This window comes from Aulonocara stuartgranti (genome assembly GCF_965226115.1).
Source record: "Aulonocara stuartgranti genome assembly, chromosome: 16".
Classification (NCBI taxonomy): domain Eukaryota; kingdom Metazoa; phylum Chordata; class Actinopteri; order Cichliformes; family Cichlidae; genus Aulonocara; species Aulonocara stuartgranti.
The window spans coordinates 8167281-8190854 of record NC_138952.1 but is presented as its reverse complement, the minus strand read 5'-3'; the positions used below and the strand labels follow the sequence as shown (position 1 = coordinate 8190854).

Here is a 23574-nt window from a genome sequence, read left to right as displayed (position 1 = left end):
CAAGATTTTTGTGCAAAAAGATGAAAAAAATATTTAGATTCATGAAATATCTGAAAATTGTGCTAAAAGAGACGTTTATTTATGTAATAATAACTACAGAGAAATTACAATAAGATCAGAAGACTGCAATATTAAAGAGAGAGAGACGCATATTTCACACAGCTCTGCATTATCCGCACCATTAGCCTCAATCAGTTTAATCAGGTCCTGTAAAATCTATGAAAAGATGCAGAAGGTTGGTTGATAAATTCATGGTGGGTTATTAATCATGTTCATGAATAATAACATCCACAAACAGCAAAAAACATGGACATATCTTCAAGATCAGTAAACTGAAGCCAGTGTGGACGTGACTTAAATCTGCTTTCTCTCCACCAGATGGCGATAAGCTTTGGTCATCTTGACCTCTGTAATCTCTTTCCTTCTGATTTCATGGACTCAGTCGCTTATTTTGGTTCACACTGAAAAAAAAAATAGAGTGTTTTGTATTTTGGTCACACAACTGATGACTGAGGGCTGCTTTCTGTACAGCCTGCAGGGTGGAGTCAAAAGGGGGGGGGGGGGTCCTTCACCATATTTCTCTTGAAGTCTGAATAAAACATTTTTCAGCTTATAATATAAAACATAAATATACTAAAAAACATGTATTATTGTAAATGAAGCCACCCAGCAGCATAAAAAGTAAGGTTGTAAAGGTGCTTTGTTGTTTGCAGTCCAGCGCTCTCCTCTGCCATTATTATGGGTTGCAGGGGGAGACCATTATGTTTACATCTTGCCACAAAGTTATGAGCCAATCACAATAAGGCTGGTGAGTGTAGTTCACTATGCCATCAGCATAATCTGAATGGATTTCCAAAACTTTACAGGAACCACCAGGAAATATCAGGAAGAACTAAAAAACCTTTAAACTTTAATGGCAAAACTGTAAAATAAGAAACAGAAGCATAAGTAAAATAACATTTTATTCATATAGATAAATATAACAAAGTGCTTCACAATCATAGTGCTAAAAAAACCAAACAAGTTTAAAAGGAGATTTCTGCTGCTTTTCAAAACAGATCACTCCCAGCACCCTCCCCCATCACCAGTCCTTCACTACATCCATGAATCTCCGAGGTCTTCCTCTGTTTCTTTTCTTCACGTCTCATCTGCTCTGTCTATTTGGAAGGTCGAGCCCAAACATTTAAACTCATCCACCTTCACAATCTCTACTCCTTTCATCTTCTGCCCGCACTCCCTTCACTGAACACAAAACTAGCAGGACTATTATTATCCACCTCGAGGTTTTTGACCCACATGTGTGCGCAATTGTTCCTTTTATGAAATCCTGAAGTAACTACTGACACGAAATGGATGAAACCACACAGGGAACCTGATCCTAGGTGTGATCTTTTGGTTTCATTTTTCTGATTCATGAAACTCAGTCTGTGTTTTCCCATCCAGGCCAGACTGAAACTGGATAAGCAGCATTTTCAAAAGTCTCTGATTTGGGCTTGCAATAAGACTGGAGTAGTGTGGCATAAATACACTTATAAATACATCAAAAGTCACACAAACTTTGGTGTACTTTGAATATCCTAGACCAGCTGAAGTCGTCCACCACCAAAACCAGGCCCTGAGAAAGGAACAGAAAATAAATTAACAGATTTTTCTATCTTCAGGTGGACAAAATACACAGATTAATCTATTTCTAATACCTGTATTCAAAATGTAAAGGCACTAAGATGTTGCTGTGTCACATACACAAGAGACAGAAACACATACACGTCCTTTAAACATATATAAACCTGAAAAAAGCTTCTTCTGTCGATCAACTCACATCATGTGTGAACTACAGCTCCTGCAGAGCTGTTAGAAGAACTGCAGCAGCCACTATGAGACCTGCAGTCCGGCCAGGTAAACTCCACACTGCTGCACCTGGAGAAGCAGAAAGACACAGTCTGTATCCACAAAGCTCTTCCTGTTTCCTGTTTTCTGACTCAACATGTTGAAAACAGGGCATTATGAACTTTTAACCTACCTTTGCTTAAAGTATAAGTGGCGTTCAGAGTCGTATTTGAAGTGGGGTTGTGGCACAGACAGGTAATGGCTCGGTAATGATCTGCAGGGATGTGGAGAGTGCTGCTAGAGGTGTACAAATAGTTTTCAGGATCCTGCTCTGTCTTAGTGTGGACATGCTTCGACTCAACCAAGGATTCAGAGTGGTTGTAGTGGATGGTCCAGCGTATCTCAGGAGCTGGAAATACACCATGCAGCGTGCACACTGAAGTCATTGTTTTAGTGTTTACAGCCAGCTTGAGGTGCTTGTAAGGCACTGAGGAGAGAGGGGAAGAATGTTAAAGTCAATTTAAAAAAAAGTCCCTTTCATCTTTAAGAATGCTTGTTCGGTTTCGAGTGAGAGTTAGATTAATCAAACTGATACCATCATTCTACCTACTGAGGTTTTGCAGACACGTGATGACATTAACTTGTCTGACATCGAGACTGGTCATGAGGGGAAATGAATAATTCCTGACTGGTTGGTGGTAGTTGCTGGGAAAATGACTGCTAAAGTCACACAGGCCTACCGACCAATCAGTGACCTGAATCTTTCCCTAGCAACCGATCTGTTGCTAGAGAAAAGCGTTTATTCCCCAACCGGCTCCCAAAACCCTCTGTGATCAACTATAGTTTGCATGGTCATGGCTAATAATATCCATCCACTAATACCTTTAAATCAGTAGAAGTAATTTCTTCTGATCGTTAAAGCTAACCATAAACCCAGTTTTATCCAAAGCTAACAGCTAGCCTGTTGTATTCCACAGCTAATAACATATTTCAAAATCAGCTAAATCTCTCATTTTTTTCTCTCTTACTCTTACATGTAGTGAGTTAAAAATAAATTACATGGGAAGTTGCGTCTTTAGTTATGCAATCCATTATGATTTAAAATCATGTGCTCTAACTAAAGTGAAATTCACAAAAAGAAAAGAGTTCACATATCTTCTCTTTAATCCCAAACAACTTATGCATATTTAGTGTGAACTTTGAGTGTTAACTCAAAAAAGCCTTTTTCAGAAATTTCGCTGGTATACTCACTTCTTCATAAAACATAAACATCAGCAAAGCCAACTTCCTCTCTTACCTGTTACATACAAATTTGCATGGCAAACTTTTGAGGTCTGCATCACTGTCTCCGAACCATTAAAAACTGCAGCGTAAGCTTCAAATATCCTCCCATTATCTCCAAGAGTCAAATTCTTGACTAGGACTGAAATATTTCCTTTCGTCATTTCCTGGGTGAAGGCCGCGGTCCTGTTCAGATAAGGGTCTTTTACATGCGTGAACATTGTCTTTCCTTTATTGAAAGAGTACAAAACAGCCTTCCTTTCATCCTGCCAGTAAAAGCGAAGATTTTTCAAGTCTGTTTTAACTGGCACGCTACATCCCAGGAGTGCTGAGTCCATGATGGTTGAGTTGACATTGTACACAAATATGGCTTCAGACACTAAAATGTAAAAAAAAAAAGAAAAAGGAAAGCAGTTAATGAGTCTCAAACACCGGTATTGGACTTTTCAATGATGCAACAAACAGCCATGTTTAATATGAGTTTCAAACCCAATCCCACAGAAACCAGCTGACTTTGTTTCTTTAATGTAAACACACAGGCTTTGCATAAAAATATATAAAGCTTACCAAACAGGAGAGCAGAAAAAAGTCCAAGCAGAATAGCCATTTTTGTGAGGATGTTTCCTATAAATCGAGATGACAAAACTGATTTTAGACGCGTGGTGCCCAGGCATGGTGCATCTTCCGCTTCCTCTTATGAGATGCGGTAGACGTCATCGGGACTTCCCCTAAATTCGCTTTGATGACCATTTTAAAGTAATGACGCATGTCTCTAACAGTTCTTTGCTATTTCTGATTCACAAGAATATGGCTGACTTGTTAATAGTTATGCAGGTTTTGCAATGCGTATTATGTGTAATGGAGTATGTGACATTTGTAGGGTCAAAGGTCAAATGGTCACAAAGACAATTAAACGGAGGTGTGAGGTTAGACAAAAACGTTTGGCACGTCTTCATAAACTGCACAACTTTGCACGGTTTCCCGTCATTTTTTTCATCCTTTGCACATTTTCGAATTATCGAATTTCCCAGAGGAACCCACCCGAGGGATTAATAAAGTTCTATCTTATCTTATTTTGGTGTTATCACGAGGTGCTTCATCGCGTCTTCCACCCACCCTGTGATCACTGATCTTCGTTCTGTATAGTTTTTGTTGGGATAGAAGACTGACAAGCAGTTTCGTGGCCAGACGAAGCCTATTACCTTATTACCTCAGCCCAGGCATAACAGCATCATTTCATAAATATTTCCAATACAAACAAAGGCAGTAGAATTGTAAAAGACATAATTTTAAAGATAATAGACATTTTATGAAAGTTTGACCCTGGTTGACCTCCAGAGGAAGATACTTAGAATCCCCGTATGTCATCCCCTACGTGCCTATATGTTGTTAATACAGACAAAGTGTCAATGGAAAATTGTATTTAGTAGTCAGTATAATCTTTTAGTGATATAAGTTTGCATATGGTAGAATACTGCATGTAGTTATTTGTATTAGGAAATATTCAACCATGTATACTTAGAGGCATATAATTAATTGTGTGTGATCTCTAGCAGGCTGCAGGCTTGGCGTGCACCCCAGGAATGCACCCCCACGTCCTGGGAGAACGAGAGAGCTTGTACCTGGTTTTATTGTTTTATGGCAGGATTAACGTAGTTACGTTTGTTTTAGTCTAAGTGCTTTAACTGCTGGACTTCCTCACCCTTCTCCTGACCAAGGATGTACCTTTTATGACCCTTTGATCAGCAGGACACACACACACACACACACACACACACACACACACACGTACACACGTACACACGTTCAATGGAGTATAAAATAAAGACCAGGGGCAGTGCTCAGCGCGAGTCTCAGTCTGGAGGCTGCCCTTGCTAGCAAGAAGTTCTGTGTGTTTCTCTGAGTCTTTACTGAAGAAGTGTTTTAGAATATTTTCCCTAACACAAAGGCAGGAAGAATCATAGGTTTAAGTCTACAGAGCACTTTGACATTAAGATCAATCTGCTGACCTTCAAGACCTCAGTAGATGTAGGCCAAATTTTATTAGACTGTTAACATCACTGCACTCTACCCCAGCGGTCCCCAACCCCCGGGTCACGAACTGGTACCGGGCCACGAGAGTTGAGGCTCAGGTGTGAAATTCATGGTTTTCAGGGTTTTTATCGTTAACTCGGTTTCCCTGGATCTTTTCCCATGTTGTAGTTGTGCGTCTTATTTTGAAAGAAATATTTACGCATTACCATAGTGACCAGAGGGCATTAAGGGGCAGAGCGGAGGATGTTGCTCTTAATGTTGTTGCAGCATTTTCGGAGGACTCTGCTAATAAAGTTACACAATTACACAGTGAATTCACGTTTATTATTGTATTTACAAAACACCACAGTTTTTGTCTTGATCGTATCATTTTATTTTGTTGTTTATCCGTGACAGCTTAAAGGCCGGTCTGTGAAAATATTGTCTGACATTAAACCGATCTGGTTGGGGACCGCTGGTCTACACCCCTGCAAAGTTTTGTTGGAATTGATTCAAAACTTTTTGAGCTATTGTGTTTACAGGCAGGATAACCTCTATACAAGACCTTCTTCTAAACTCTTCGGAAAGAGGAATGTTTTAATAGTCTACATTCCCCGTCTGAAAGGTCAAAAACACCCGGTAAATACAGGGGAGGTATTGCTGATATCAATACCGATACTGATACTTTTAACCTATAAAGGCAGCTTATGTAAGGGAGAGCAGTGTTTCATAGCTTAAGAGATCAATCTCAGTTCACCAAATTCTGAACACATTTCAATTACCACCAAATCACTTTCATTTTCCACAATAATAAGTTAACACACCTTTCGGTTTTGTTTTGAGAAGAGGAAGGTATACGTGCCTGTCTTTGGGTCAACTTCTGTTGTTTAAATGTGTTGTAGGCTATTATTAAAAGATGTGACTTTCAACGCAAAAAGATTCAGAGATTTTTTTATTGTGCATGTTTGAAGTACAGTTTTTAATTTGTAAAAAAAACAAACAATTCAGTGGGCTACATGCTGAACTTGGAGGATAGAGCCAGATTATCGATCTGATACCAATCCCAGCATTGGTATGGATCGTCTCTACGGGTGAGCATCAGTATCAAGTGGCGTCGTTTAGTTTTATCCAACAGGACTTAACGATTGCTGCAATTTTTTTCAGGAACCAAATCATACTTACAACTGTGTAACAGCTGTTACTCATAGAAAGTTTAGAGAAATGTTTTACAGAAAAAACAAAGACTGAGTCAGTTGCATTTCTCAGATTTCCTGTAAATTAATAGTAAACAGAGGCCAGTTCAGGAGCGTCACATTACTTATGCTGAAGTACGGAATTTTTTTTTCAGCCCTTTTACTGGTAATAAAACGAATTGTGTGGAGTTTCTGATCTCTCCTGCAAGGATTTTCCCCGCTCGCCAGCTTTTTCTCGCTGTAAAAACTAACCACACACTCAAAACTTTCATATTGTTACAGAGAAGTGCTCCACACCGAAGGTCCAATCTGTCAAACAGGAAGTGGGAAGTTCTATTTATAATGCGGGGGTTTTGCAGGGTTTTATCGGGACACCCTTTTTTCAGTTTAAAAATAAAAAAAGAAAGCAAATTTTCGACTTAAGTTTAAATTGAAAGACTAAACACATTTAACACCTTTAAAAAACAAATCAGTTCAACAGCTTCATTTCAAAAAGAGACATATGCATTATTAAGTCACACTTTATTAAGCTGAATTAAATAAAGTTCAAAGATAAACACACGTATGCTTGTCATTAGTTGTTAGTCAATGAGGGAGCAGTCACATCGTCCCCTCGATTCAGAGAAAAACTTTCAGCTTTCAGTCTTCAAAACTTCACCAGCTCAGCACTCCTGTTTCCCCTGCTGAGGTTCTCTGCACTGCCTCCAGCTTTGGTTTCTCCCGGGAAACTACCGCAAAGTGTGCGAGCTTCAGATTTTACTCAACAGAGAAATTAGTTTTTTGTGTGTTTTTCCAAAGCTCTTTTAAAAGTTCACTACAGTACAGCTTATTCTCTGCCCCCTCTGTTTATTCAGACGCTTACATCATTCATTTTTAAAAGCAGAAATCTGTCAATGCTGAAGCACTCTGCACACTAACAAGCATGCTCTTCCTCATTAGTCGACTTAGTTTTTAAATAATCTGATGATTCTGCTGCATCAGATGCTTGCTCAATTCCTAAAGAGCCAGACTATCAGTCAGAAGTTTGAATTTTAAACTGACTAAAATGAGATGAGGCTACACAGGAGGGACTGCAGATTCACCCCGATTCTCCATTTTTATGTTTCTACACTGGCCTGTACATGTTGTCACATCTTTTTGTCCATAAAACAGTCCACACACAAGTTGACCCCACGTGCGTTGACTTCAGGAAACACAGACGCACCTTTTTCCAACAACTTTCACTCAAAAAGTGTTCATCAGAGACCTGATTTAGACTTCTGCAATGAGTCTTTGCAGAGTCAATAATGTAGCCTATGTTAGCAGCGGCATTTATGGTGAGATTATGCCCCCGTTTTATTTGACAGCTGATACAATCAAAAAGCCAGGTATTTTTTTCCTCTAGGTTCTCACTCTTAAATTTGTCCCTCTAGTTTTTTCACTTCTTTGCTCATTCTGAAGGACTCGGCCATCTCCCACCATGAATTTGCAGACATTTGGGTCCTTATATTGACCGTATGATTATTTTTCCTTATACTGACACAATAATTTTATTCTGACGGCTAAATTCAAGAACTGCCCCAAAAACATAACTGGAAACAGGAGAGGTGATGGTACTCAACAGGCCAATCACAAGAGGCGTGAGCTTTGTCGACATGCCATTTAGTCAGGGTCGGGTTTCAGAGGCGTTCGTGGTTATGATGTAGAATTCCACCGAGTCAAATCTCCAGTAAGGGTGAACGGGCGTTTAGACGACGTCTAAAAGTGCAACACTGGAAAATCTGAGGCTATAAAACAAATCGGAAATCTCTGGTTGGTTTTAATATAAACTTTTAATTTTATTTGGGAAAATATTTAATAAATTCACAGATGCGCTGCGATCAAAATTACCTCAGTTATCAGAGGTCTGATGAATACACGGCAGTTAAAGTGTATTCAACACACACACACACACACACACACACACACACACACACACACACACACACACACACACACACACACACACACACACACACACACACACACACACACTCTTCAGAATTTGAAAAGTAAATGGTGGCAGGTATCCTCAACAAAGGTGACGCCCCTTTGGTTGCGACCATCTTTTAAATACAGTCTGTGGCTGAAATGTGAAGCGATCTACCTTCCCGCCTGCTTTCCTTCCATATTTACATTTATTGTTGAAGAATTATAGTTTACACATTTTTAGACGAAGCAAAAAAATCTAAACGCAGCCTCGTGTGTCGTACACGCGCGGCCGCAGCTCGCCTTCAGCGGTGTCCGTCACACAAACATGTCCCATCGATTTCTGAACACAGAACGATTCAGTTCAGGATCCTGACGTTCGTTTCTCTGCTCTCAGAGTCCACAACAAAACTCAGGACTTTCACTCTGCTTCCTCCTCAGAGTCCTCCTCGCTTCCCTCTTCCTCCTCATCGTCACTCCCTTCTTCCTCTTCCTCCTCAGAGTCTTCCTCCTCAGAGTCTTCCTCTTTGTCTACAGCTGGCATCTTGATGATGATCTCATCATCAGCATCATTTTCCGCCGCCGTGGACTTCCTTCTCTCGAGGAAAGAGGGTGTGCAGACAGGTGTGCTGTCCTAAAGAAGAGCAAAAATTACACTGACTCACTGCTCCACCTTGTGGTAAAAACCAGTACTGCATGGAAGTACAGCATGAAGCTCAGGCATCAAATTCAACACCTTTCTTCTGTCTCTCTGGATGATATCAATCCTTTTTTTGCAGATTTTGTTGTTAAATGCATCTATTTTAAGTAAGAGGCTTAAATGTTGGTACATGGGTTTTATCACGCTGGCACTATCAGACACGCGCGATAAGCTTAACGCACCGCAGTTCTTTAGGCGCAGTTATCTGACCCCAGACCACTGAGAGACCCGGGGCCATTTTCACTCTGCGCCCGACATAAAACCAAACATGGCAACAAGACTTACGTCAGTGCACGAAGATACGTTCCCGGCATCGGAGGATGACTTCTTCTTAGGAACCTGAGCCGCCTGGAAGAGCACAGAGAGCAGTGAAGGTGAAGTTTATAAGACCTCGGAAAGAACAATCTCAAAAAAAAAAAAAATTTTCACTTTTTTTTGACCAAGCCGAGCTGACAGTGTAACAGTCCTGACTGCACACAGTAACTGAGGCCTGACGTTAAAGACAATCTGCTTTGACTTTCTGGACTGTTGCTCAGACAGAATAAATAGTATGAAGACACTGATTGTAGTTTTCACTGTTTACTGTGCAGGGAGTCTACTGCAAGTCCCAGCAGCCCGCAGGCTTAAATCGCAGCACATCACAGGATTTCATACTTTGAAAACCTTTTTATTAAGCTACAAACAGCCCTGAGTTTAGTTTGTGGAATTTGCATTTGAAGTGGGGAGATTCCTGCAGGGAATGACTGGAAAGAAAGCATGAGGGTAAAAGTGTGCATGGCTTCATTAAATAATCTAAAGTTTCTGTAAATAACCAGATGATTCTGAGGGGGACAGGTGGGAAAGTCTTTCCAGACTCAGTTGAATTTATATGGAATCAGCAGTATTCCAAATCGCTGTAATTCTCTGAAGATCCTTTTTCTTTTTTGTAAAAACTGAAGCTTCTGAACAGATCACAGCTGCACGCTGTTTGGAATTTAGTTGGAAGAAATCCATTACTTGAATCAGACGCCTTTAAATATGCCGCCATGTCACGGCACATTTCCAGTTTTTAAAACCTAAATCCGTTTAATGTTTCCGCTCCAGCGTGTAAACACTTACGAATCCGGGGAATTCGTACTCGATGCCGTATGCTGCAATCCTCTTTCGGAGCCTCGACTCTTTGCGCAGCAGCTTGCCGGTCATTTTTGCAATTTCCTCCTCTGTGTGCTTCTTGTTGTAACGCGTTACCGCGGGATACGTCGGCTTTTTGAACCCTCGCTCCGAGCCGACAAACAGCTTCTCGTGCACCTTCTCGGGAGGAAACACCTGACCTGGGAGGAAAAAAAAGTATACATTTAAATAAACATCAGGTAGGAAATAAGACCCTTAGAGGAAAACTTCCTGTGAATCAGGATCTAAAAGATGAGGTTTGACTCACATTTGATGAGTCTCTCTCCCATCAGGTAATTATTCATCGTCTCTGCAACGATCTTCGCCACTTCATCGCAGTCAAACTCGATGAAAGCGTAACCTTTGCTGTTACCAGTCTGCAAACAAACAGAGAGAGGAATAAAGTGACAGTCACAGACTCTCAGATGTTTTCATTCCCTCCAGATGTTTGTTGGCACATGGGTTTTATCACTCTGATAACAGGCAGAGCAGGTGATAAGCTTAATGTACCAGAGTACTCTAGGCTCAGTTATCTGACCTCAGACCACTTTTACATCTGAGATCATTTTCAGTCTCAGCCAAAACTCCAGATTTTAAGAAGTGGAGCTTCAAACAGGCTCCTGCCTGGACTACTTAAACCAAAATAAAGAAATCGGAATGTTTGCAGAGCGTGCTGGATTCAAGAATAGCAATCAAGAAGTTCCTCGACTGCTCCTGCTAAACACGGAGGTGTTGGGAGTCAGCTTTATTACTTTGTTACTGGAGACAAATCCCTGCAACTTTTTACCAAGTTATAGTTCAAAGGTCATTTTTTGCTTAGATGCAACATGTGGGCTCCTTTTCTGGTGAGTTATACCTGAGATTTTTTATCTGGAAGTTTCTGTTCTGGCTATGAGGCCTCAAACCACACAATCTATAATCAGCCTCACAGTGACCATTTCCCTCTAAAGTTTTATCAAAAATAAAAATAAAAAGACTCCAAGTGAAGTTTTTAAGGAAGTGATACATCGCTGCAATAGCTGTGAAAGTTTTAGAGATGCAGTTGAAGATTCTGATCGCCCCTCACACATTCACACGTCTGTTTCCACATGTTCAGGGTTACCTTCTTACTGCGGGACAGCCGCAGCCGCAGGATCTTCCCAAACTGACCGAAGTAAGATTTGAGCTGAGGCTCCACCAGGTTTCGGGGCAGGTGGCTGACGTAAATCACTCCTGGGGTCAGACGGTTTGCCTGTGATGGGGGAAAGACAGATCACCACATTACACAGAGAGCTGGGCCTTCACCTGTGATTTATAATACAATATAATGCACAGACTAAATTATGAGAAAAAACAACTTTAAAGATTTATTTTTCCCAGGCCGGCTTTTAAAACGTCTACAAAATAAAAGTACAAAATAAATACACTTTATATATATTAAACATACAGATGTTCGCCTCATTTACAGATTTTCTTGTTTAAATCAGTTTACATTCAGTTTGGTCACGTTTCTTTGGGGCCAGTTCTCTTTATTTCTTTACTGTAATAACATTAATCTTCTTCTCAGTCCGTAAACTTAATAACTTGAGACAGGATGTCATTTCTTCTTCTTTTTTTAAATGGGCCTGCCTTACATCTGTAAACCTGAGTAAATACGCTGCACGTGGGCCGACTGACAGAGTAAAGACCACGAGCCTATAAAGATGTCACGGCGCCTGAACCAGAGTTAAACACAGACTACAGAGAGAGACATAGGCAGTCTTAGAGTAAACTAAGCGACAGTAAACAAAAGAAAAATAACTGCAGACTATCGGGTCTCCTTCAAGGCCACATGTCTCACCCACCTTGCCTGATTTCTTCTTCTTCACCTCCTGAACCTTCTTTCTGAAGTCGGACTCCTGTGCAGGATTCAGCGCCAGCAGCTCTTTGGCCGCAGCAGGAGCCGCTTCGGCGCCACTTTCACTCATTTTTCGCTGTTGGAAGCTACAAACGCCACATAAACTGAGACAAACACTCACTTAGCCGTCCATAAACCACGATGCTGCTGCTGATAATGACCCACATCCGGCTGCACATGCGCTGAACACCAACGAGTGCCGGAGAATCGCGTCACGTCTGCAGCTCCGCGCTCTGTGCAGCGACACCTACAGGTGCGGAGGTATGTTTGTTAGTACGCTCAAAAAAGAAAGAAAATAAAACCTCAGTAAAAAAAATTAAACAATGTTTTAATTAAAGGAAAGTGAAAGTAAAACAAAACAAAGGTACTTATTAAAATTATTCCTCTTTAAGAATGTTTTAGAAAATGTTCCTGGTACATTTAATTTGAACATATTCCTTTAAATTTAACATTTTATATCGTGTTTATTTAACAAAAAATGGAAAATTAAAAAAAAAAGTAATTGAATTGAAATTAAATTAAGTTAAAGTCAGAATCTTGGGCTAAATCTTGTTTTTAGTTAATTCTTCTTCTTTTTTATTATTGTTGTTGTTATTATTATTATTATTATTATTATTATTATTATCATTATTATTATTATTATCATTAGTAGTAGTAGTAGAAGCTATATTTAGGGGAAATCAACATCTCATTTTCTTATGTGATTATCACTTCTTATGTCTCACCTGGCTGTGCGCATCTTTACTTAAGTTTGAGAACCTCTACATTTCTATTCATAAGAAACATCTCATAACATTTTAATTATGATAAAAAATTCCTGCTCCAATCACCAATCCTAAGAATTGAAATATAAAAATGTGTAAAACTGAAAAAAGTCATTGTGCAGGCATCATATTTTATTTTATAAGATTTCATACATTTTGGTACAAAGTCTTAAAGTTTAAATTACAAAAAAGATAAATATTTCAAGGAAAGAAAAACACATTTGTGCAAAAACTGGAAAGAAAATTGAATAAATTTGAAAACAAATGCAATAAATAAATACATAAAAATGAAATATATCAAAATTAAAATGAAAGAAAACTTAAAACTGTGGAGAATAAAAGCAAAAATACAAAAATATGAACTAAAAATATATAAAAGTCAAATTTTAAACAACAAACAAAAAAAGCACATATAAAAGTTTTCAAATTTAGAAAAAAAATGGCCATATTAGGATTAAAGTTGAAATTTCGACATTAAATTTAATTAGTATTTTGAGAATAAAAGTCTAAATGGGGAGATTGTGGTTGTTGTTTCAACCAAACAACTGCAATGGCTCCTGTACCTTCTATAAAATTCTTAACATGGTCCTAATACTCTTTCATAGCAATGTGCCTATGAACACAGCATCACAGCATAGGGGCACAACGTGCACTAAACAGCAGGTTCGCTACAGCACTTAAAAATCAGCCAAAAACACTCTGATTGGTTATCTCATTCTCAGTTTGACTCTATAAAGACCATTCTCTCTTTCTTGTAGAACTGTAATTATATTTGTATTAAAAATCAACACCATGTTCACCTCTGTGCCCTTAATTTGTCACCCGCAATTTGAGAACCACTACTGTAATCATTTTTTGAAAAAAAAAAAAAAACAACTCATAACCTTTGTAATTGTCATAAAAATCTAAATTTCGGGTGAAGACAGTTGGCTATTGCTCTGAGAAATGTTGGAGTCCAAAGGCAGGGGGGGAGGAGGAGCTTAGGAGGAGGTGGAGAGGGGGTGGAGTGTTTATCATTAAGATAATAAGAGGAGATAGACATCAGAGCCAGATCAGCAGTGCGCACAGCAGCGTCAGTGGGTTTAGATTCATGACATGGAAACAAAAGTAATCTACTTCACGGTGAACGGGAGACCGGAGCAGGCGGAGTTCCCGGTTGATTGTCCGGCTCAGGACGTCAAAGGTAGGAGCCGAAGCTGAAGTTTATGTTTCATATGATCAAATGCATTCTAACGTGTTGTTTTGGACAAATGAATTAAAGTGGAATATTCTTATGCTTAGAGTTCAGGAAATACTCTTTTGTGACTAAAATCAATAAAGCAAATTTGATAAATGGATCAACATAAGACAAAGCAGTCTTTGCTGCAAATACAGCTGCCACTGACAGCTCCTCACCTCTCACAGCAGCTTCAGCCTTTGGCATCATGGTCTCCACGCACATTACATACTGCAGATTTTACTCATTAGAACAGGGCTGTAACTGCAAGCAGTGTTCTTACTTAATTTAGATGACTGCATTTAACTTCTACTGTACTAGTTTTTGAAGTTTACTTTCCTGTATTGAATTATCTGAACGTTGTACCTGCATAGTTGTAGACACTCGTTCCACTTAATTTGTGCTAGATTTTTCTAAACAGTTCTGCAGTGGGAAGCTCAGAATCGAGTCACTGTCAAAAATGTTTACCTTTACATCTTTTTTTGGTTAATATTTCAGTGCAGTCATTTATAGAAAACTTTACATGTGTGATGCGTGTTTTTCAGCGTTTGTGACTGATAATTATAATAGAGACTCCTGCAGTGCCTAATGCCTCCCAATCATGTTCGGGGCTGCTCGTGTTTCTGAGACACTACGGTGTATGGGGCACATTAAGGCAAAACCCCCCTCAGCCCTCTAAGTACTGTAATTCTCTGAGAACTGGGTATATTAAAACATTTATAAACTAATATTAGATGAAGTGCTATGAATATAAATAATAGAGCTCTTTTAGTTTAATATACATTGTATGATTATGGAAGTTCATATTGAATACCCAAGTATGAGTATAGCACAACCACACTAACCAAATTTGTGTAAATCACCCCTCTTAAGTAGATTTTACTTTTTTCTGATAAACTGTTTGTTGATGTTGGTTTTTGTTATAGTTGGTTGTTGTTGCTGATTGTTGTTATTGGTGGTTGTTGGTTGTGGTTGTTGCTGATTGTTGCTGATTGTTGCTGGGTGTGGATTGTTGTTGGTGACTGTTGGTGTTGCTGGTTGTTACAGTTGTTTGACGATAATGGGTTGTTTAGATACTGAGCACTTTACAAATATTATATAAGTGTTAGCACAAAAATTATACCAATAACCTAAAGAAAACAAAATGCAAGAAAACTTTCAAAATAGCTCAGAACAGACAAAAAATCTAAGTCTAAATGAAATGATTCATATCAAAGTTGGTTAGTAATTTGGACGTGGTTATATATATCTGTTCATTTGAATAACAGTTCCTGGATTTCCTCAAGTGATTCTATAAAATAAACCTCAAGCTGGTCTTTCTAGATCTGTTCCGCTCTGCCGCCGAGGCCGGACCCCATGACATCCTGAAACTGTACAACCCTAAAGGCAACATCATCAACATTTCTCCGAGCCTTGAACCCAACAGCCCCAACCTGTGCTACAAGCTGGAGGTGGTGGCTGCCGACTGTAACAGTGAGCTGTTAGGTATCTTTAATTAGGCATCGTGGGAATGGCAGTGATCTAGTTCACATGGAAACTGTTGACAGTCTCCATCTTTTTATGTCATTTCAGGTGCCGAGCTTGCTGGTGCACTAGGATTTGACCTGTCATCCATGGAAAAAAGGTAGGTGGGGCAGGCTGGGTATTAAAGGAGAGAACATGCGTAAAGATCTCTTAGGTATGCTACCATCAGTGTGCTTTTTAAAGTCTCATATCAGGCATTAAAGACCAGAATCTGAGCCATGACACGTACAGCTGAAAAGTTCATGAATGGTTGCTTCACTGATCCCAGACTGCAGGGCCTGGAGAAGAAAATCCTCATCGAGGCTGGCGAGACGCCTGCAGTTGTGTATGAGATGAAGAAGCAGGTGGATTCATTCAGAGAGAAACTGGAGGTATCCCAGCAAAGTTTCCCACATCCAGTGTTGTGTTGTTTAAGCTTGTTCCGCCTCAAATAACTGAACAAAAATACCAGAAGTTTTTTTAAATTCAAAACTTAGAGACAAACATGGGGATAAAGTGGGTTTGGCAGGTGGGGGAACCCTATGATTAGATGTCACAGTGCAGCAGGGCTGGGGAAATAATCACTTAGGAAGAAGTCAGTAATAATTTGTAGTGTGAGCTCCAGTAGGTTTGTGTTCAGTGCTCATTTGTCTTCAGAGTGTGGAGCATCTAAGCTGGCTGGGGCTGTTCAAAGATCTCTCGGAGGGAACCCACAAGCCCTCACCGTTCTACCACAAAAGGACGCTGCGTAAAACCAGGGAAGAGTGTGAACATGTGCGGGAAAAGTTCCTGCAAATGAGGTTTGTAAAAATTCACATTAAAATGTTTGGAATAATTTGCTATTCTTACTCCTCATGCCACAATCTTTGCAGCACTTTGGAGGTATCTGAGGAAGTGAGGCAGTACCTGAAGACGCCAACCTTTGATAACTGGTAAGTTTTGCTTTAAAATGCATGAATCCAATTGCTTTTAATGTCACCTGCTGAATCTGTGTTCATCACCCTGATGCGTCTTTGTGATCCTAAATAAACGAGCGCACCTGTTTCCTCCGTGGACAGTGAGGCAGGCGGTCAGCCAATGACAGTCGTGCCCAACAAACACATCTGATGTGTTTCTGAAGAGGATGGAAGCCCTCAGCCTTTTCTTCTGATCCGCACACTCATCTCAATATGAATAGGCCTGGATGAGGACTCGCTAATTAAAAGAAGGTCTTTATAAAAGCCTTAATATGCACACCTCGTTTGAAGTGAGCGCCATGCATTCACTAAGGTTCGGTTATCTTTTCATTTGTCCAAAAGCTTTTAAAGCAAACCTGCAGCAATAGAGGAGCATCGATGAGGTTAAGTTCAACCTACACACCTAAAGCTTGGAGCTAAATTACAGGATTCCTCTAAAGACCTGATAAAATGTGCTTTCTGCAAGTTGGCCAGTGCAGTATTATCAGGAATAATTCTGACGTGATCCTGCACTCTTGCTGCTGTAAACAAATTTACTGAAAAGTCTAAAACCCTCAGTGTGTTCGTATGTTTCTCAACACAGGAGTGCAACCACTCCTCGTGAGCACAGTCCAACATGTGTTTGAAAAGAAAAAAACACATGAGTTTTAAGCAAAAATGCAAAAGTAGATGTTCAGTAGATAGATAAACAAATGTGGGAACAGGGTCCCAGCAAACAGAAAGGTGATAACGCTATACCTGCACTAAATTTTGGAGAAATATAGTGAAAACTGATGTTTTTATGAATATTTTAGTGCTGTCAGCATTAATCGCGGCAAATCTCTGTTAGCGAGTTATTGCAGATCACCCTGATGCGTGTGGCTGGACGGCGCTAACGCGTTAACGAGCATTAATGAGGTGTGCAGCCACAGGCACTGGGCGAACTCGCTAACAGAGATCTGACGCGTTAATGTGGTTATGGCGTTAATTTCGTTTTAGCGAGATTAACGCTGACAGCACTAGAATATTTTTTTGTTTGTGTCAGTCAAAATAACATTTTTTGTTCTTTCTGGATTTGCAAGACTTTCACCTTTTTTTTTAAAAGAAAAGAATTTCATGACAGATGGTTATGGTCCTCACTATTCCAACTTTGGCATCAGAGGGTTGAATATGTCTAAATGGTTCAATAATTGTCCTCTTTCCTTCCTCAACACTTCAGCTGACTCCACAGCTTCTGCATTTCTGTGTTGAATAATTATCGTCTGCTTGTCTTTCCTCAAAATCTTGTCTTGAAAGATGTGCTGAAAGATCCATTCTTGGACTTTGTAGCAATGGGAAATTTATGTCTTTTACATTATCTGTGTGTCCATTAGAAAACATTTCACCATTCAAGGTTTTTTTGTTAAGCTGAAAATTGGCAGGTCACATTTAGCCTGGAAATCCGAGTGGAAGGACAAATGTTGACTGGTTGGCTATTGATTTTTTTTTTCTGGTGATGTGCAGGCAGTGGGAGGATGCAGAGATTATGGTGCTCCTGCAAGTCATGTACACAGATTTAGACTTTATACCAACCTTCAACATCGAGCCCGAAGTCTTGCAGCAGTTTCTGTTCGAAATCTATCGCAGATACAACAACATCCCTTTCCACAACTTTAAACACTGCTTCTGTGTGACCCAGATGGTGAGTATGTTTAACGCCTGCAACTAAGGGCGTAATTCCCAATTACGCTGTGGTTAAATTTACCTACAAATACTTAAAGGCAGTTACACTAGAATAAGAGGGTAAAAAGTTAGTTAGGAAACAAAGAAAGTAATTTTAAGTACTGTGTAGTTTCATGGTAATAATGGTACACAGCACTTTTCAGGTTGTGAGGCATATTTTGGCTCCATCACTAAAAGCTCACACAGGTCTACAAATTATTAAATATAGCACAAACCCCGAAAAGTACAGCATATTTACGCATATGTAAGAAATATTGTGTTTTTCTGCAAAATCCATCCATCCATCCATCTTCTTCCACTTATCCACGGCGGCCAGGTTGCAGGGCAGCAGCCTAAGCAGAGAAGCCCAGACCTCCCTCTCCCCAGCCACCTCCTCCAGCTTATCTGGGAGAACACCAATGCGTTCATAGGCCAGCCGAGAGATATAATCTCTCCAGTGTGTCCCGGTGGGACATGCCTGGAACACCTCACCAAGGAGGCACCCAGGAGGCATCCTTATCAGATGCCCGAACCACCTCAACTGGCTCGTTTCAATGTGGAGGAGCAGCGGCTCTACTCTGAGCCCCTCCCAGATGGCTGAACTTCCCACCCTATCTCTAAGGGAGAGGCCAGCGAACCTTCGGAGGAAATCCATTTCCAACACTTGTATCTGCTATCTCAATCTGTCAGTCACTACGGACAGCTTGGGACCATAGATGAGGATAGGGACTTAGATTGACCGATAAATCAAGAGCTTCGCTTTTACACTCAGCTCTCTCTTTACCACAACGGACCGGTACAGCGTCCGCATCACTTCAGCTGTAGCACCAATCCGAAAGTCGATCTCCCGCTACCTTCTGCCATCACTCGTGAACAAGACCCTGAGATACTTAAACTCCTCCACTTGGGGAAGGAACTCGGAGTTGGCACTCCACTATTTTCCAGGTGAGATTTGGAGGTGCTGATTCTCATTCCCCCTGCTTCACACTCAGCTGTGAATTTTTCCAGTGCGAACCATCACCCGTTGAAGCCAACAGAACCACATCATCCGCGAAAAGCAGAGATGGGATTCTGAGACCACCCAAGTGAAAGACTTCCGCCACTTGGCTACACCTAGAAATTCTGTCCATAAAAATTATGAACAGAATCGGTGACAAAGGGCAGCTGTGCCGGAGTCCATCACCCACTGGGAATGAGTCCGACTTATTGCCAGCTATGTGGACCAAGCTCTTGCAATGGTTGTATAAGGATCGAATGGCCCGAAGCAATACGCCAGACACCCCATGCTCACAAAGCACCTCCTACAGGACACATGTAGACTGGTTGGGCAAACTCCCATGCACCCTCAAGTATCTTTGAGAGAATAAAGAGCTGGTCCAGTCTTCCACGACCAGGACGAAAATCACATTGTTCCTCCTTTCTCTGAAGTTGGACTAACGGATGAACTCTCCTATCTAGCACCCTGGCATTTCTGCAAAATTATCATGAAATTACACAGTTTTCAAATTTACTTACGGTATAATTGTTTGCTTGTTTCCTCTAAGAACGGGACTTGTTCCCCCTTATTCTAGTGTGCCCATCTTTAAGTATTTGTAGGTAAATATAATTAGATTTTAATTTGAAATAAAAATTGGACATTATAAAGTGATACCAATAAATGCAGGTAAATCCTTCTTCTTCATTCTCTCCATTTGTGTTGTTGCCTTTGTTTGTCTTCCCTCTGAGCAGATGTATGGTTTGATCTGGCTGACTGACCTGAGGAGTAAGATGGACAGCATTGACCTGCTGATTATGCTGACCTCTGCAGTCTGCCACGACCTCGACCACACGGGATACAACAATGCCTATCAGGTACACAAAGCACACTTTTTAGGCTTCCCTAGTACTGAAACTCAGACCTGCATTGTGGTTTGTTGTACCAGTTGGAGTTAGAGCACTCCCGGCCTACATATCAGAATATGAGAACAGAATTTTGATTCAACCTGAAAATTTGGCTCGGTGCGATTTTTGTACACATTTTCTCACTAGATGATGTAAAACTGTGATATGGCAACAATTTTCTGCATGTAATGGATGGCACTTACTGCTTTCATATAATAATGAAACTCCTTTAAGATTAGGGAAAAGTCTCTTTGAGACTCTTTGAGAACCAGTCCATGTAATTCTGTGTAGTTTCATCGCTTAAAATCTTTTATACCAGTTATTTCGAAACTACCACCTTTTGCACTGTAGAAGAACAGCCAACACAGGTTTTGCTGGGACTTCAGTGCAGATGATGTTACAACACTCTGTGATGTTTTATTCATCTGAATTTTCCAGTTTTCCAAAATAAGGTTGAGGCTTGAACTTTGGTAAGAATCTCATGTCTGACTGTCCTTCAGATAAACGCTCAGACTGAACTCGCTCTGCGCTACAATGACATCTCTCCTCTGGAGAACCACCACTGTGCTGTAGCTTTCGAGATACTGGAGAGGGTAAGAATGAAAACCCTCCATTAACCTGCGTACATGCATGGATGACTCCACAGTGACCCGAGAGTCTTTGTTTCATAGACAGAGAGCAACATCTTCAGGAATCTGTCCACGGATCAGTACAAACGGATACGAGAGGGGATCATCAAGTGAGATCATCTTCCAATAGTCATGTTTTTAATTTTTCTCCCCCCAAAAGGAGGGAATATGTCTGCCTGTCTGTCTGTTTGTTAGCAGTCTAGCATCCACAATTTTCAAGATATCATGTTCAAATTCTGTGTGCCGGTAGAAACCAAGCTAAAGGTGATTTAATTTTGTGTAAAAATGCTAGACCTTGAGGGACATGTGTACCTAGTTTGGCTAAGCATTTAACCTTAACCTTCATTGTTACGTCCAAGGTCAAAGTTGACCTTGAAAAAACTTTGTAGAAACCATATTGAGTAATATATCATAAGAAAGGGCACGCAGAGAGCAGTGCAAAACACTTTTTATTTTGTCAATACAACACCCTACAGTGTCACAATGATGTCATAAGATGACATCAGTATTTTATAATAAAAACACAAAAAAAACCCATCAATGTGTTAGTGTAGTCTTTGCCTTCTGTGGGGAAGTTGTGATCTCTGAGTGCTCTTGTTCATCATGATATCTTAGCACAGAATTTATAATGAGCACTGATTGTTTCAGATGCATTCTGGCCACCGACATGTCGAGGCACAATGAGGTTCTCAACAAGTTCAAGTCCATCCTTCCAGTGTTTGACTTCACCAACAAGGACCACAGAGACGTGGTAAGACTACAGAGCACCGTGAAAATTTGGAAGCATGTATACATCTATTTACTGTTGTTGTTTGTGCAGCTAATGACGATCCTGATCAAAGTGAGCGACATATCCAACGAGGCCCGGCCCATGGAGGTGGCTGAGCCCTGGCTGGATTGTCTTTTACAGGAATTCTTCAACCAGGTACCGACTCCTGCTGAACTTTGTCAAGACATTTCAAAGTGACAATATGATATGATGCTGTTTTTGATGAGATATCTGTAACTTAAAGAGGGATGTTTTGGAGCACAGTGACCTGAACTCTAAATGTTTTGGCTCTACCATGAGATTCAGGGACGGTCCAGCTGATTTTTGAAGGGCAGAGACAAACTGTGAGGTTCTTTATAGACACAGTCTGTTATCAAGTTGTGTGAGAATTTATTTTTCAGATGATCTGACCTTGTTGGTGCAGTTCATTATAACAAATGCAGAGTAACTTCACTTTTTAAAGCTACAGAAACTAAACTATATTACCTTTTAAATTCAAATGTTAAATCCACCGTGGCCTTACAGTAATGAGGGTGTGCCACACAGCTGAACACCCCTTATAAAGCAATAGAAGTAAACTAAGTTAAGTGGGTCAAATCTGTCTCCTGTCGTTCTGTCAGAGTGATGTGGAGAAGTTGGAGGGCCTTCCCGTTACCCCCTTTATGGACCGGGACAAAGTTACCAAACCTTCATCTCAAACAGGCTTCATCAGATTTGTTCTTCTGCCTCTCTTCATCGAGCTGGCCAACCTCTTCCCCTGCCTGGAGGTATTAAAATCAAAAGTATGGAGAAAATGTACTGTATGTACTTCTTTGAAAGCATCTTTGCAAAATTTAATGAAGACTTTCACAGGAAGGTGTCCAAAACATCTTAAATAAGTGGCTCAGATGAAAAGAAAAGACTAAAATAAACAAAAAAAAAAACCCTAATTGGTGTGAAAGGCAGCACAGGTAAACAGTGAATGGTGAACAGTGTAAACAGGGTAAGATTTACAAAATAAAACAGGAAATTACTTTACAGAAACCCGTCCTCAGCAAGTGTTAAAGTACAGCCGGCCTTTTTCTACAGTAAGGAACTCATAAATGGTTAAATTCAACCCATGTTTTTTGGTAAATTGTAATCAGTTTAAACTTTTTTTGCAATAATTCTGCAGCAACACATTATTGATCCCGTCCGGAAAGCTCTCGACTACTACACAGAGATGGAGAAAGCTCTGGAGACGGAGCAGCAGAACCGGGCTCAGAGCGAGAATGCAGCCAAGAGCAAGGAGGCAGCGGGAGGCCGACAAGACAGCCAGACGGATGCCGGGCCAGACACCTCGGAACCAGAGTCACAGTTAACATGAATGATTTCATATCAGTTCACTGTCATATTGATTATTTGGTGGACTAAACGTCCTGTGATGTAGTTTCTCTGCATGCAGCGTTGATGTAACTAGAATAGAATAACATCACATTCAACAGAAGTCTATTTTAAAATAAATCTGTTTCTCACAGAATGTATTTTATGAAAGAAACATTATTTGTAAAGGATCATAACACTGCGTTGTTACTCTGGTGCTGAAGTACCCATGAAAACACTATGTTGTAATGACTGCCGCTGTTGTTTGTTTGTGTGTGTGTGTGTAGGTGTGTGTGCTCTGAGTTGTTCTTGGTCTAGTTTGCAGTTAATAAAACACACACAGGGAGTTTGCTGTACTGTGTATTGTTGTCATTGTTCTATCTGTAAAAAAAAATGGGTTAAAAAGTGCTAAAGACTTGAAAACTGAAAGACGATAATTTAATGCCAAACCAACCAATCAAGCAAGTGACATGACCCTAACCACAAAACTGTGTTAGCCAATCAGAAATGTTAATATCCAGGTTAGCTAAACATTTGACCTTGACCATCATTGCTAGCGCTCAAGATCAAAGTTGACCTTGAAAAAAAAAAAGTCAACAAATGATCCAACCATACATTATCTTATCTGCTTATCCTTATCAGGGACACTGATGGGCTGGTAAAGAAACCATATCAAATAATATTTCGAGTCGTAGGTGGTTGCAATGTTACTATAACAGGCTGATGTCATCATGTTGGAATAAGAACACCATAAAACATCAAAGTTTTAGTTTGGTTCTCTTGTTTTGCTGTTGTTTAACAGAGACTTTGAATGAAACAAATGCCTGATTATCAGCAGGTGCAGGATGC

The 23574-nt window shown here is 40.2% G+C and overlaps 3 protein-coding genes across 4 annotated transcripts; 1 reads left to right on the top strand and 2 right to left on the bottom strand.

Moving 5' to 3' along the window:
* Positions 1-978: 978 nt before the first annotated feature.
* Positions 979-3981, bottom strand: LOC309691471 (CD276 antigen homolog). The gene is made up of 5 exons (XM_082509119.1): positions 3676-3981; positions 3125-3487; positions 2021-2314; positions 1820-1917; positions 979-1615 (listed from the first exon to the last, which is right to left on the bottom strand). Exons 1-4 carry the CDS (start codon positions 3713-3715, stop codon positions 1832-1834), a joined length of 783 nt encoding a protein of 260 aa, XP_082365245.1. The 5' UTR covers positions 3716-3981; the 3' UTR covers positions 979-1615; positions 1820-1831.
* A 2075-nt stretch (positions 3982-6056) lies between these two features.
* nifk (nucleolar protein interacting with the FHA domain of MKI67) lies at positions 6057-12175 on the bottom strand. Its single transcript, XM_082507161.1, has 6 exons — positions 11934-12175; positions 11213-11341; positions 10379-10487; positions 10060-10271; positions 9247-9309; positions 6057-8895 (listed from the first exon to the last, which is right to left on the bottom strand). Exons 1-6 carry the CDS (start codon positions 12054-12056, stop codon positions 8683-8685), a joined length of 849 nt encoding a protein of 282 aa, XP_082363287.1. The 5' UTR covers positions 12057-12175; the 3' UTR covers positions 6057-8682.
* A 1632-nt stretch (positions 12176-13807) lies between these two features.
* On the top strand, positions 13808-23049 carry LOC309690955 (high affinity cGMP-specific 3',5'-cyclic phosphodiesterase 9A). Of its 2 annotated transcripts, none has more exons than XM_082508441.1 (14): positions 13808-13933; positions 15290-15439; positions 15539-15590; positions 15759-15861; positions 16127-16269; positions 16342-16401; positions 17908-18085; positions 19834-19956; positions 20487-20579; positions 20658-20725; positions 21264-21366; positions 21436-21540; positions 22005-22151; positions 22538-23049. In XM_082508441.1, the coding sequence occupies exons 1-14, from the start codon at positions 13846-13848 to the stop codon at positions 22727-22729; spliced, it is 1605 nt and encodes a 534-aa protein (XP_082364567.1). In that variant the 5' UTR covers positions 13808-13845; the 3' UTR covers positions 22730-23049. The 2 variants fall into 2 exon arrangements, with proteins under 2 accessions (XP_082364567.1, XP_082364566.1); XM_082508440.1 differs by having other exon boundaries at positions 15290-15451.
* Positions 23050-23574: the final 525 nt, after the last annotated feature.

Coding starts and splice junctions, on each gene's coding strand:
- LOC309691471 (XM_082509119.1), bottom strand. CDS start 3,715: ATGGCTATTCTGCTTGGACTTTTTTCTGCTCTCCTGTTTG. Junction 3,488..3,675: donor TTTTTCTGCTCTCCTGTTTG/GTAAGCTTTATA, acceptor TTTACATTTTAG/TGTCTGAAGCCATATTTGTG. Junction 1,918..2,020: donor CACTTATACTTTAAGCAAAG/GTAGGTTAAAAG, acceptor CTGCTTCTCCAG/GTGCAGCAGTGTGGAGTTTA.
- nifk (XM_082507161.1), bottom strand. CDS start 12,056: ATGAGTGAAAGTGGCGCCGAAGCGGCTCCTGCTGCGGCCAAAGAGCTG. Junction 11,342..11,933: donor AGAAGAAGAAATCAGGCAAG/GTGGGTGAGACA, acceptor CCCCCATCACAG/GCAAACCGTCTGACCCCAGG. Junction 10,272..10,378: donor GGGAGAGAGACTCATCAAAT/GTGAGTCAAACC, acceptor TTTTCCTCCCAG/GTCAGGTGTTTCCTCCCGAG.
- LOC309690955 (XM_082508440.1), top strand. CDS start 13,846: ATGGAAACAAAAGTAATCTACTTCACGGTGAACGGGAGACCGGAGCAG. Junction 18,086..19,833: donor GCTTCTGTGTGACCCAGATG/GTGAGTATGTTT, acceptor CCCTCTGAGCAG/ATGTATGGTTTGATCTGGCT. Junction 20,726..21,263: donor ATACGAGAGGGGATCATCAA/GTGAGATCATCT, acceptor TGATTGTTTCAG/ATGCATTCTGGCCACCGACA.